The sequence below is a fragment of the Enhydra lutris genome, unplaced genomic scaffold, assembly GCF_002288905.1.
Source record: "Enhydra lutris kenyoni isolate GAN:26980312 unplaced genomic scaffold, ASM228890v2 scaffoldscaffold7, whole genome shotgun sequence".
Classification (NCBI taxonomy): domain Eukaryota; kingdom Metazoa; phylum Chordata; class Mammalia; order Carnivora; family Mustelidae; genus Enhydra; species Enhydra lutris.
Genome location: NW_019154091.1, coordinates 1,296,519 through 1,311,291, shown reverse-complemented (window position 1 = coordinate 1,311,291; position 14,773 = coordinate 1,296,519). Strand labels below are relative to the sequence as shown.

General features: G+C 45.3%; 1 protein-coding gene across 4 annotated transcripts in view; it reads left to right on the top strand.

Annotated features, from left to right (window-relative positions):
• The window catches only part of LOC111142039 (stabilin 2), a 167,851-nt gene that overhangs the window by 99,880 nt on the left and 53,198 nt on the right, over nt 1-14,773 (top strand). For all 4 annotated transcript variants that reach the window (XM_022494966.1, XM_022494965.1, XM_022494968.1 and 1 more), the window contains 8 exons: nt 1,233-1,331; nt 1,420-1,527; nt 4,831-4,962; nt 7,523-7,651; nt 8,940-8,996; nt 9,948-10,043; nt 12,259-12,454; nt 13,864-13,959. In XM_022494966.1, coding sequence (XP_022350674.1) covers nt 1,233-1,331; nt 1,420-1,527; nt 4,831-4,962; nt 7,523-7,651; nt 8,940-8,996; nt 9,948-10,043; nt 12,259-12,454; nt 13,864-13,959 — 913 coding nt within the window. The remainder of the gene's footprint in view (nt 1-1,232; nt 1,332-1,419; nt 1,528-4,830; nt 4,963-7,522; nt 7,652-8,939; nt 8,997-9,947; nt 10,044-12,258; nt 12,455-13,863; nt 13,960-14,773) is intronic.

The window sequence follows — 14,773 nt, the reverse complement described above, 5'->3', positions numbered from 1 at the left end:
TGAGCAACTGATCACTTGTAGGGAACTATGCTCAGTTTATGACATCTTAAGATGCAAATGAACATTACTTATCAAGGGTATTTTTCTTCTCCAATCCTGGCATTCCTATTAAAAACCTTTAAAAAAACATGAAATTACCTCTCGTTATTTACATTTCTGATGGCCATACCTTATTAGTACAACAGCCCCTGAGCCCATCTCCCATCCTGATCGATATTATCATGAGGCCAATTCAAGTCTCAGCTCCTCCCTGAAGCCTTTCTGATCCTGCCGCCCATATCATCAAGGATGGCATACAGAATCTGGGGAGCCACTCATAGCAAGCTATGTGAACTTGGGCAAGGGACATAACCTCTCTGAGCCTCATCTTTCTTCCCCAGCAAGAACAAAACAACACCTTCTCTTTCTCAATGCCTACTGCCTAGCAGACCTTCCCTCAATAAATGTTGATTTTACTCCTTTCTCCCTCCTCCCTAATTCCATGGGATTTAGGGGTATAGAACTCCTTTGGTACACTGTGCCCTCTTGTACTGATAGTTCTTCCTCACGGTATAGTCCCAGACCCCCAAGTGATGGCATGTCCTGGGGATGGGGGAGCTGTGTCTCTGTGTCCCTCATCAGCACCAACCTCTACCCTTGTACGTGGTAATAACTGGAATGATTGACAGCGTAGTAGGTAACAGGCCTTGTACAATATATCACGTCCCATTATCTCCTGTGATTTTTACTGCAACCCCAAGACAGTAAATGCAACTGTCCTCAATTCACAAGGGAGACAAGTAAGGCTCCTCAGGGTTAAGTAACTGGACTGAGGAAGAAGTGATGTGACCACAAAAGAATCCTGGATACCTGTCATCTTGTTCAAGTTCTCTGGTTAGCCTCTGGGTTGCACTGGCTCCCTAAGGACCTCCTCCACCTGCCCTTGGACACCATGGGCACCTTTGCCAAGGCCACCATGAACACGTGTGCAGGGCATGCTCTGCATATCAGTGCCTGACCTCAGGGTAGCGTGAGGCTCACCCCCAGCCCACTTCACTCCCAGACTGTGCACCCTCATTGGGTGTTGCCAACCGTCAGAGGAAAAGGTGTCCTTTGTTAAATTTGCAGAAGTGCTTTGTGGACTAGCAGGGGTCCTTATCATTGCATCTCGTCATGTTACATGACCCTACCTACCACAGGGCAGCAAGCCCTATGAAGACATGCTAACAGATTCTGGGGGCTTCCTTTCCCAGGTTTTGGTTCCCCAAAGAAGCCTAACAGTCTCCTTGCCAAACCTGCTCACCCGGCTGGACCAGATGCCCAACTATTCCATCTTCCGGGGCTACATCATTGTAAGTACCATGTTCTCTGCACAGCCCGCTCGCTCAGGGTACCTGTGCAGGGAAATCCCTCACACCTTCTTGTCTCTTGCCATCACAGCAATATAACCTGGCCAGTGTGATCGAGGCAGCCAGCGCTTATACTGTGTTTGCTCCAAACAATGACGCCATTGAGAATTACATCCGGGAGAAGAAGGTCACAACTCTAGTAAGTACTGGGAACGATAACCAGGACAATTATTTTCTGAACATTCAAAGTCAACATTTTTCAATCCATTAATCATGGACCATTCCACTCTCTCATCAAAATTTTCTTGTCCATGTCCAGATATTTAAGGCAAATTTCTGCCCGTGTGTCTCACTCACACTCCCGGAAGTTCACACTCAGGCCCCAGTACAAGGATGCAGGTGTCTCAGGAATCTGGAAGGATCCTCCTGGTCTCCCGCCACTTCCCCACCCTGGCCTCTCTGGTCCCAGGCAACTGAGATGTCAGGGGCAGGGATAAGGAGGAAGTGGGTCATCTCTGTCTTCCTCCTCCTCTTCTCCCCGCCTCCATCCTCCCTGATTCCTAACGTCTGGGTCTAGACAGCCCAAATCTGTCAAAAGATTTTGTCAAAGAATATCAGGCTCCAGTCATGCCACTCTGTGCCTGAAAAGCCTTGGGTGGATCCCCATTTCTTACAGGACGGCATTCAGACCACCTGCCCAGGTACCTGAGGCCTCTGTCAACTGCCACCATTCATCTTTCATTCAGTGGTTGCTCCAGAATTTTCACTTAGGAGCCGGGGTTGCCCTGCCCCCAGCCCCCACCCCATGATGGGAGGACATGTTTGAAGATATATTTGTACAAAAAGCACACTGTTTTCCCTTATATCTTCAAATAAGGTGGCTGAGACAGAGACCCTAGAGAAATATGGATGGACATCTGAAGTTCCTCTAAGCTGTCCTAGGGCCCACCTATTCTCTGCAGAATCGCCCTGGTCTAACAAGAGTGACAGTCTCAGAGACCCCAAACAAGCCATAGGCGTGTTCGGTACCTTTGTTCATATCTACCCATACACGCAGACACACATGCACACATGTGCACATGCACACACTGCCCCCCTCAATCAGGAAGCCTCCCCTTCAGTCTTCACCTCCAGAATCACCCCCACCCATTCCTCAAGTCCAGTCTGACCTCCTCGGGGAAGCTGGCTCACCACCTGAGCCAACCGAAAATCTCTCCTGCCTCTGAGTTCAGACCATTTGCTCGCCCTTCAGCATCTGTATGGTGTGATGAGTTGTCCTTTCAAGCAATAGGGCCTTAGCTCCCCAAGGAGCTTATAAAGTCTGTGAGGGCAGGAACGGTATCCTACACTTTTGTGACTGACATCATGAACAAGTAGGGTTCTTGGGAGGGGTCAGAAATCACCTTTACTTTGTCTCCCCTTCCCTGCTCTAGTCCCTGTGAACCTATTCAGTGGGAAATATTCTTTTCCTGCCTTGGCATGAAACTTCAGGAAATCCCATGACCTTTCTGTTTCCCCCAAGAGTCCTAAGATCATTTGAAGTCATAAACAGAGTCTCCATTAAGTTAAGAAAAAAAATTCCAGCCCCTCTAATAATCAATACCTGGAGCTGGATTTTAAAATCACATCTTCTCTCATGGTTCCCTGCTGGGGCTTTGTCCAGGCAGGAAGCTGGAGGAGGGGGCTTGTTGTTCAATCAACCAGGATCCATCAGGAGACTGAAACCATACCAGAGGGAGTTTAATATTATGAATTGATTATTGGGTACAAAGCTGTGTAAGTATAACTGAAAGGTTAAAAGGAGAGAGAGAGAGAAATCACAGAGGTGGCAACCGCAGGAAGCATCTAGACCCCAAAGGCTAGGAGAACAAATGAAAGAGGTTAGAATCACCAAAACTTAGAAATACAGAGGAAGAGCTCCGCAGAGCTGTAGCTCAGACCTCAGTGGAGGGGATGCTGGTCATCTGGTGTCGCTGACCCTGGAGGACGGTCCCTCGGGGTTCCAAGACCCAGACTCTAGCAGAAGGTGTTGCCCAGCAGGTGCTGATGTCTGAGAAACTGCCCTCCAGAATCAGCTACCACTTCTAGGGTGCAGAGTGGGGCTGGGGTGATGCCCATAGAACAGGAAGCAAACAGGATGAGGAAATTCCTTCTCCTTCCTTCTGCTCTAATAGGCCTCACAGTCTCTTTCTAGTGCTTTCCAGTGGGAGAGCCTTACAGGAACCCTGTCAAAGGAAAAATGTGGACCAGAGTCCTGGCCCCAGGATCACAAAACAGAATGTAGAGGGTGGGCTTGGAGCTGAAAGACAATCAACTTAAGGAACCTCCTATTCCCTTCCCTGAGCTCATTAAATTCAGTGTGGATTGCATCGGGTCTGAGGTTGAAGGCCTGAAAGTCTTGGTGGTCAAGAGGAGACCTTAAAAGGGTGGGAAGGTTCTTAATTTAACTGTCACTGTCTTGAAATGCCATTGTTCTTCCTAGGCCGGGCCAGTGTTTCAAAGCACTCATTCATGCTGTCTCTCTCTGTCTCATTCTCTCTCTCTCTCTCTTTCTCTCTCTTTCTCTCTCCCTCCTTCTTTCTTTCCTTTTTTCTGTGAATCCATAAAATACTTATTAAGTGTGGAGAAAGAAAATTCTCCAAAGATCATGTTGATTAATGTCTTATAGGGACCTTTCTCTCTCATTCTCTATCTCCTCCCTCCCTCCTTCCTCCTTCCCTCCTTCCTTCTGATGCTCTGGTGGTTCTTTGGAGACCCCAAACATAATTGGTGGTCTCTGACTGTTGCCCCCTTGACCTGCGTGCATGCACCCTAGTCCTGTAGTCATTGATCTCCTCGTTGGACCCTAAGCATCCAGAACCCGCCTCCAGCTTTTCCCCTGGGGAAACCTGTCAGCCCCCTAGGCCACCATCTAAGATAGGACCTAAGGCCCCAATTCTCTCTGACCCTGCCACACCTCTGGCCCACAGGACACACAGCCTCTCTTGTCCCAAGCCAGCACTGGGAGTCGTGGGCCTGTCCCAGTGCTGGGATACCTCTCGGCCCTCCACAGTGGATCAACCTGCCAGCCATCCATGGCACGAGATTGCTTAGGTCTGAGTACAACCCCAGTCCCACAGGCCACCGTATCTGCAGGGGACACAGATCACATTCTTCAAAACATCCCAGCGAGTCTCCTCTCATGGCCCTTGGGGTGAAAGGCAGGCTGGGGACTCTCTCTTCAAAGAAATCATCTTTAAAATCCTCCCTTGAGCTTCATGCCTTCGGTCCAGGTTTTAGGGTGATAGCAGGAGTTCTGGACCATCCCATGTGGAAGACCGTCACGTGCGAGGTGATGTGTCTCAGCTTTAGTATTTCATACCTACTGCCTTGGTCAGACCTTGCCGTTCAACAAGTTATTGCTCTAGTAATTCCCACAGGGCCGGGCATGCTGGGGCAGCCCACTAAGTGACTGGGGACTATCTGACCTACGGGTTGACTTTCAGTCCTGAGTGTTTTGCAGGAGGAGGACGTAATCAGGTATCATGTGATCTTGGAGGAGAAACTCCTGAAGAATGACCTGCACCAAGGCATGCATCGGGAGACCATGATGGGCTTTTCCTACCTCCTCGGCTTCTTTCTCCACGATGACCAGGTGCAACCCTTTTACTTAAAACCCAGGAGTGAGTGTCTTAGCTCCTATCATCCGTCATCACTTCCATGTTGGAATAATCTCACCAGTACCTCCTAAGCCTTATCCACAAAAGACAGTTGTCTGTCTTTCACCATAAAGAGCAAAGAGACTGCCCAGCTCCCCGCTCACCCTCCCTGTCACCAGCCTTTGCATAATCATTGTGGGCTTTACTAATCATGGTATTTGAATTCCAACAGTCACAAGTGCCCTCTGACCCTGATTCCTAACGAACCCAACAGATAGTCCGCAAGCAGTCTCTAAGATAGAAGACCTGACAGCAAAACCCAACACCCAGGATGTGGCACTGACTCCACAGGGCCAAGTGACATGTGGAATCCAGCAGCCAAATGAATAATGTCACGATTCCTTGATCATACACACCCTGGTCCCAGGACAGGCTGAACCCCATACCAGGACTCCAGTATTTATCTCACACAACCACTAAATATTTCAGTGTTCAGAATTCATGAAAAAGAATTGATGAAACTAAATAAGTTAAGTATTTCAATTATAATTCTAATGACATATTTCAAACATCAAGGAAGAATATTCATTTATGAAAATTCAACAAGAAACTCACAGTGTAACTCTAGGATAAATTCTCATAAGAAAAAGTAATAAAAACAAATTATTGTTTAAGATAAACGAGGCATGATATTAAGAGGAAGAAAGTTTAATCATGGACTTTTTTAGCATTACTAGTAGTTGATCCTTTTAAAAAGTGCAATGTTAAAACAATGTTCTCAGTAGTATCATCACTGAATCACTTGTGATTCACTAGAAATTATAATCACATTCACTAGGAAATTATATTTATATATAATTATATATATATATATATATATATATATAACTTTTTATTGGTAAAGAACTAGATTTTTTTTATCTGATCATTTCTTACTTCATCACATAGAGATTAATTCTTTTTTTTTTTAATTTATTTTCAGCATAACAGTATTCATTGTTTTTGCACCACACCCAGTGCTCCATGCATTTCTAATGCAGTTAGTTGAATCCATTTCAACTCTGTCATGGTTATTTTCCATTTGTTTGGAAATTCTTTGATCTGGAGCAATTTTACATGAGAGACTTTAACTTAAAATAAATAGTTCTATCTCACAGTAGAGGTTTTGCTCTTATTGGTAACTCATTTACTTTCTCTTAGGACAATAGAGTTGCAGGAAAAATCTCTCTAACCCAGAAAACTTGTGTTCCAGTAAAAATTTTAATGCATTGCATAATTCTCTGGGGACATCTCACAGTGAAAATGACTCAGACGTTTTGAAGGCCAAATCAACCATATGATAGCATCAGAAGTTCTGTCATTTTGATATTTTTTAAATAGTTCAGTTTCTCAGAATTCTGGAAGTTCATGCTTCAACCACCATTTGACAGCACCTGTAAGGTTCCTTGCTAGTTTTCCAAATCTACACAAACACTAGAAGACCTCTGTGGAGCTCGGCCATGATTTATCTCAACACCCAATGGAAAGTCACCTGACTCCAAGTAAATCATAAGGGGCTTTAACATTCCACAAGAGTTCAAATTTCAGCAATTGAAAGAGTCATTTTAATAGTGCTGCTGTGGGGAGTTTGGGGATGTTCTTAATCATTTTTAAACCCTTATTGGATACAAACTTAACATTTTCTTAGTACAATAAAGACTCCCCCTTCTTCCAACTCACACCTACTCAAACACACACACACACACACACACACACACACACTCCAATTCTTGAAAAAACCCTTTTCCCCACTTATATTAGTTATATTAATGAACGAATAGATGGATTCACTCATTTTGCGTTAATCTTTAAGGTAGCCTCTTCCTCTTAAAAAAATCAAAACAAAACACTTTGCAACTCAAAGTTGAAGTTGAATTAGCAGCATATAATGCAGAACATCTGAGCACTTGCCACACACTGGGAAATGAGAGTATCTGGTGGAACACTTTTCACAAACAAAACCACTTTAAAAAATGCTAATTATTTTTATTCTTAAATACCTGTCACTTGGCCTTTCTAAGGGTTGCTCACAAGCTAACCATAGAGATGTATGGAAAGGCCAATGAGTTTCATTCTCCATGCCTTGGTTTTAGAATGCATTCAGACCTCCAGGACCACCGGTCCACAGCACAGGGGAGCATGCCCAGGGAGCCATTTTGCCGATGGGACTCATGTAACAATCATGATTCAGAATTCTTCAAACGCCATAAACCAACTAATGGGAGGGGTGGATAGAAACCTGAAAGATGATCTAGAACAGCCTTTTCCTTTTACAATTGAGATTCAGAGAGGAAAAGCAACTGGCCTGAAGTCACACAACCAGATGGTACCAGATGCGGGACCATTACTTAGACTTTCTTCCCCAGGAGAGATCTTTCCTCTACAGAGTGCTACCTTCCAGGTGAATACTGGACTATCTCCGAGACTGCTATGATATTGATAGCCTCTGATCCTTATTGTTGCTATTTCCCTTGAAATCACTATAATCAAACTCACGTTCAACCCTCTTATTTACAGCTCTATGTAAATGAGGCTCCGATAAACTACACCAATGCGGCCACTGACAAGGGAGTGATCCATGGCTTGGGGAAAGTTCTAGAAATTCAGAAGAATAGATGTGATAATAATGACACTACTATTGTACGAGTAAGTTATACCCAAGGCCAACGATGCACCTGTTGGCTTCATTTTTTATTGTTTAAGCATAAGGTTTGTCTATCAAGGTATCTCAATTCAGTTCAAAAACACACTGAGTGAGCATCTCTGATGTACGAAGAGGCAGAATCAATTTGACTCTATAAAGATAAATAAGACATGATCCCTGCCCTCAGTGGGTTCATAATCCAGTGCAATGAACTGTACCTCGGTGCCTGGGAACTTTCCTGGAGGGTTGTACTGAGCGGGATTCTCAAGCCATGGTCTTCCTCAGACAGAAACATGACACACCTAGCATAGGTGCAGAGAGGAGGGGGGCGATGGTCCACCTATGGCAGGTGTTGCCCAAGCCTGGTCTCCTGGGACAGAAAACATAGAGTTGCATTATTTCAGTATAACAGAGGATGCGGTAATGGAGACTTTTCATTCCAGTCCATGGGATGGTGTAGGATCTTTCCATAATAGTAATGACTGCTGACATTAGGGGGCACTTATGTGCTAGGCACTGCACATATTTTATACTGCTATAATGGTTTTATATGGGTTCATACACATGTTACATGTATGAAGCCATCCTCACCACACCCTACAAAATAGGTACTATTATTATCCCCATTCTACAGATGGGGAAAATGAGCCAAAAGAGGTTAAGCAATGTACCTAGGTTCACAGAACTAACAAGTGGTGGGCTGCCTGGGTGGCTCAGTGGGTTAAAGCCTCTGCCTTTGGCTCAGGTCATGATCTCAGAGTCCTGGGATCAAGCCCCGCAACAGGCTTTCTGCTTGGCGGGGAGCCTGGTTGCCTCTCTCTCTCTCTCTCTCTTTCTGCCTACTTGTGATCTCTGTCTGTCAAATAAATAAATAAAATTTAAAAAAAAAAAAAAAGAACTAATAAGTGGCAAATAAGGAGTTCAAATCCAGGCAGTCTGGCCCCAGAGCCAGAACCGTGAACAACCACATTATCCTGTCTGGTGGGGGCCAAGTTAAGAACTAGTCACATTAGCCTCCTCCTGTTGTAGGACTGGGTCACATTTAAAAATGTCTGTGATTCTCAACTTGTGCTCTTTGTTTTATAATAGTGTATATGATCTCCACCCTGAGCCCTTAGCTCCCAGGTGCTCCCAAGTGTTGCCCAGATGAACTTCCCTAATGTCTTTCTGGGTTTCAGTTCTACATCCTAAAACCTTCAGCTCCAAGGTCTGGAAAATACTTGCAGCCTCCCTTTGCACTAAAAGTAAGAATGGCGAAATGTTCACCTTGCCTTTCTGTGTTTTACCAAGGGAAAATGTGGAAAGTGTCTCCAGCAACCGGTCTGCCCATTTGGAACTAAACAACTAGTAAGTATTTTGTTTGCTTTAATTAAGTAGTTTCCAGATCCCAGGAGGTCCAAATTAGAAAATGAACCTCAAAAAAAAAAAAAGAAAGAAAGAAAATGAACCTCAAGCATACCTCATTTTCACTGCTCACAATTCCTGTACTTGGTTTTAATTTCATTTTACCTTCATACACGCATCTTTCTAAAGTCTTGAATCCATTTGTTTGAACCAAAGCAAAATTTAATTAATACATAAATAGAAGCTGGGGTTCACATCAGTCAATATACAATACAGGAAGGGATTTTTCACTTTCTACATCTTTTAGTCCTGGAAGCTTGTTAAGGATAAGAGCAAGAAATCTTATCAGAGAAGGGCAGACTCCATATCCAAAACCACATCCGTCTGGATGAGTTTCACCTGCCTGATTTGCTTTTATAATTGAAGTTCCAACTTTCTCTAAGAAACAGATGGAAAACTTGGGAGAAGTAAACATATCTGTGAATTAATTACCAATGTTCCTTGTAGTTATTTATTGCAAAAGCCACTTCTGATAATGTTCCAATCATCACAAAAAAATAGATGCTTAGGCACCTTTCACAGCATGAGAACAAGAATTTCTGATGGTACCAACGCTGATTCTCACACTAGAGTTTAATCTTGTTATTACAGGATAATTTTATCTAATGTGCTCTACAATTCTCCCGAACTTGAGTTCATTCTCTAGACAAAAGTTCTTTTTACAGAGTACCACCTTAAGGTATAATAATTTGGATTTTGCCACCTGTTCAGTTCTGGCAGCCGATACTGTGTTTTTGTGTCTTCTTACTTACAAAGCAGCTCCAGGAAGACAACCCCCTCACTTTCCAGAACATTTCAGTGGGAGCAACAGCAATACGTCCCCCACCTACTTGCTCTTAGAGACTGGAACTTCTCCCTCACCCAAAAGCTGATGTAATCATCTCCATTTCACAGGGTGAAGAGATGAGGAGATGTATCTATACCATTTATTTCATGGGCAAGCGATCCCTGTTCATTGGGTGCCAGGCAAAATGTGTGAAAACCATCATTGTGAGTATAACGATTGAATCGCCCTTCCAATGCCTGCAGCAGCATGGGGAAGTTTTATCATATGTCACGCTTTTCAGATGGCTTCCTTCGGATTCCTTCTGCCTCTCCTCTTCCTCCTTATCATCCTCATTGTCATTGTCATGTAAGGTAGTGGAGGTAGCAGGAAAACTCTGGACAGCCACGTAAGTCAGGAAACTGGGAAAGGCTCCATTATTCAACTGCATGGTAAAGGACTGAGAGCCTAGGAGGACCTCCTCATTGTCACAACAGGGACAGAGGAGATGGCCGGCTTCCTGAGGAAAGAGAAGGTGCACCTGCTTGTTTAGAAAATAGGACCCCAGAGCTAAGCATGTCTGCACTGCTGCTTTGGAATCTGCTGGAAATTTATCTTTATCTGCTGGAAAATTCTTTATAACTTCCTGTCCTGCCTCTTCCCCCTAGAAGACTAGCCATAGCCTCTGCCTATCCTGCAGAAGCAAGACGGTTTGGCCTTTAAGCTGCAGAGGTTGGAGCTGCAGAAGAGCCTGTGGGGGTTTGGGGCCTTGTTTTCCAGTATCCAGAAATGTTTTATCGGAACCTAGCCATGCTCACCCATTTATTTCTTACTGAAGTATAATTAACATACGATGGTATATTCGTTTCACACGTACAACACAGTGATTCAGTAATTCTCTATGTGGAATCTAAAAACAAAACAAAGGGACAAAGGAACAAAAAAATGAGGAAAAAACAACAACAAACAAACAAACAAACAAAAAACAGCAGATTCTTAAACACAGAGAACAAACTGGTCATTGCCTGAGGTGGGTGGGGGAATGAGTGAAATCAGTGAAAGGGATTATGGGTACAAACTTCCAGTTACAAAATAAGACAGAGATGAAAAATGCAGCATAGAGAATATAGTCAGTAATCATGTAGCAACGTTGTATGGTGACAGTGTCAGCACTTCCTGTGCTGAGCACTGAGTGAGGCAGACATGTGTGTGTTAGTGCCCTCAAGGGTAAAGGCATCTGGGGCACCTGGATGGCTCAGTAGGTTAAGCTTCTGCTTTCAGCTCAGGTCAGGATCCAGGGATTGAGCCTTATGTTGGGCTCCCTGCTGTGCAAAAAGCCTGCTTCCCCCTTCTCCCTCTGCCCCGCCCCCCACCATGCAGGCCATGTGTTGGGCTCCCTGTTGTGCAGGAAGCCTGCTTCCCCCCCTCTGCCCTGCCCCCCACCATGCAGGCGAACGAGCACATGTGTGTGCGTGCGCGCTCTCTCTCTCTCTCTCTCTCTCAAATAAATTGAATAAATAAATACTGTTTTTTAAAAAAGAATAAAGCCAGTGACGGGGATTAAGGGGTGCAGTGCACTTACCATGATGAGCACTGGGTACTATATAGAATTGCTGAATCGCTATACGGTGTACCTGCAACTAATATAACATTTTATGTGAATTCTATTGGAATTAAAATTAAAAATTTAATTAAAATTAAAAAAAAAAAGAAAACAAGAGATTTACTTCCAAAATGCCGAAGGCTTCCCCTGATGAGAAACACACCAGGAAGGGGCCAGGCTCCTGGATGGTAACCGCTTCTCCCCCTCCCACCCTGCTGGTATCAGCTGCATTGTTCTTTTTTTTTTTTCTAATTTTTTTAAAATTTAACTTTATTTTTTCCGTGTTCCAAGATTCATTGTTTCTGCACCACACCCAGTGTTTCATGCAATACATGCCCTCCTTAATACCCACCACCAGGCTCACCCAACCCCCCCTCCCCCTTCCCTCCAAAACGCTGTGTTTCTCAGAGTCCACAGTCTCTCATGGTTCGTCTCCCCTTCCAATTTCCCCCAATTCACTTTTCCTTTCCTTCTTCCAATGTCCTCCATGTTATTCCTTATGCTCCACAAGTAGGTGCAACTGTGTGATAATTGACTTTCTCCACTTGATTTATTTCACTCAGCACAATCTCCTCCAGTCCCGTCAGCTGCCTCGTTCTTCACTCTGCTCCCACTGCCTCCTTTCCCGCTGCTCTTCATCCTTGTCTCTTGCTTGCCTTTATCCTTTCCCTCTTTTCTGCTTCCCCACTGGGTCCTGCCCCTGGCACCCTCCATGCGCTATCCAAGTTTCCGGCACACCCGGCCCCACTGGCAGGATCTCCAGACCGTGACCGGGACAGAACCCGGGGAGATGGAGGTGTGGGGCCTTGTCCAAGCCCAGCCTTGTCCCTTGGTTTCAGACAAGAGAATGCTGTGCGGGCTTCTTTGGTCCCCAGTGTCAGCCCTGCCCAGGAAGAGCTGAGAACGTCTGCTTTGGAAACGGGATCTGCTTGGACGGAGTGAACGGCACAGGCGTGTGCGAGTGTGGAGACGGCTTCTCAGGCACGGCCTGTGAGACCTGCGTGGAGGGCAAGTACGGCCCCCATTGCGACCAAGGTACGCACCCTCCTCCCTCCCCACCGGGCCGGACCTCCCCACTCACTGAGCGAAGCCCCAGGGCTGGCAGAGAAGTGGGCCCTCAGCGCCCTAGATCACCCGCCAGGCTGGAATCCCACCTCCGTCAACACGTGAATTTTAAGAATATGGGTGTTGTGTAATTTGCAAAGAACAAGTGTTTTCCAAATATTTGCAGTCACTAACTGGACCTACCAACCCACCCCCAATCTCCTCCTCCACCTTCCCCAACCAACTACATGTTTTTGTTTTTGTGTTTGCCTTTGCACACGGATCCTCACAGCCTCTCAAGTTTGGACATTGCTTGATAGTTTGAAATGCCCCTTTGTGCACAGTGTCTGGTTTAACCCACACAGGAACCTTATGTACCCATTTTACAGACTAGTGTATTAAGGCAGAGTGGAATGACTTCCCTTAAGGTCACACCTGGTGGGAGGCAGAACTGAGATTTGAATACGTCTCTTGCTTGGTCCACATCCTTGCTCTTGAATCATGCAGTCCTTTACCTGAAGACTATTCTATTAATGCACCTTCAGCAAGCCACATGTTTTAAGCTGTTTCCACAAAAATCATCATCCGTTTGCCTTCTCTGACCTTGTGCCCAAGGACACACATACGTGGGAGGAATTGCCTAATCCATGATGAGAAAACAAGGCATTTTTTTCTACCCTGCCCTAAAAACCATACATTGGACCTTTTTTTATCACTGCTTGGTCATCAGCATTCCACGCCAGACAAAACCAATATATAATTGAATCATTACAATTGGACCATATCGTATATAGTTGCAACTAGAGTGCTGACTCTTTCTGTCATTTGGAAGCATCTTCTGTGTTCACTTGTGCAGGTCTTCCTAACCAGTGGTCCATAGATGACCTTCATGGGGTCCAGCAAAGCCCCAAATCTGAATGTTTTTCTTGGACGAAGGCATCCAAAGCTTTCCACCAGCTCTTAGAGGCTCACGGCACTGCTGCATAACAAAGGAATTGGCTTTTCTATGTTGTTAAAGAAAGCAGTGCCTCCCCAGGTTTATATAAACCTAGTGTACAGGCCTCATGGAACAAACATGGTTCCATCCCTGGGCGTCGCACACAACGCTGGGTCCTCTGCGATGCTTAGCTAAGGACACCCTCGCCCTGCTTGGGTTGCGAACCCATAGTGCTACACGGTCCCACAACAGTGGTCTCTATCAAATTATGATGTGATTTGACTCGATCTCCTGTGTCCCTACCCTTCCCATGATTCCAGCCCTCCATTAAAGACAGTGGTTCTCTGGAACCAGGTGGGAGAGTAAAGTGCCCTTCATGTGAAGTGTGTCTTCATGGTAAATGATAATGAGTTCCAGAATGCGGGTCAGAGGGCTAACAATCTGTGGGCACTTTTCCACTTAGGGTGTTCTTGTGTCCATGGGAGATGCAACCAAGGACCCTCGGGCGATGGCTCCTGCGAATGTGATGTTGGCTGGCGGGGAGTGAGTTGCGATACTGGTAAGGGCAAGTCTCTCAGTCCTTATGATGTGTTCTTAGCCCTGCTTCCAAGCAGCTACATTTCTGTCTTCCTACAATAGAAATGACACTTTTAGGTGGTGCCTGGGTGGCTCAGTCCATTAATTTCTACCTTCAGCTCAGGTCATGATCTTGGGGTTCTGGGATGGAGCCCTATGGTGGGCTCCCTGATCAGTAGGAAGTCTGTCTCTCCCTCTTCCTCTGCCCCCCCACCAGTGCTTATTGTCTCTATCTCTCAGCTCACTCTCTCTCTCTCATCTCTCTCTCAAATAAAGAAATAAATAAAATCTTTTAAAGAAAAAGAAAAAAAAAAGAAATAACACCTTTATTACTTCCTTTGGCAACCAAAGTAGCCCTATTTGCCACAAAAAGTTTGTAAAATAAAGAAAAGCAGGGGTGCCTGGGTGGCTCAGTCGGTTGAGCATCCTACTCTTGATTTCGGCTCAGGTCATGATCTCGGGGTGGTGAGATCGAGCCCTGTGTGGGGTTCTGCGCTCAGTGGGGAGTCTGCTTGAGATTCTCTTCCTCTTCCTCTCTCTGCCCCTCCCCCTGCTCAAGCTCACACTCTCTCTCTCTCTCAAATAAATGTATCTTTTAAAAAAGAAAAAAAGGGGGGGGTGCCTGGGTGGCTCAGTGGGTTAAAGCCTCTGCCTTCAGCTCAGGTCATGATCCCAGGGTCCTGGGATCGAGCCCCGCATCAGCCTCTCTGCTCGGCAGGGAGCCTGCTTCCTCCTCTCTCTGCCTGCCTCTCTGCCTGCTTGTGATCTCTGTCTGTCAAATAAATAAATAAAATCTT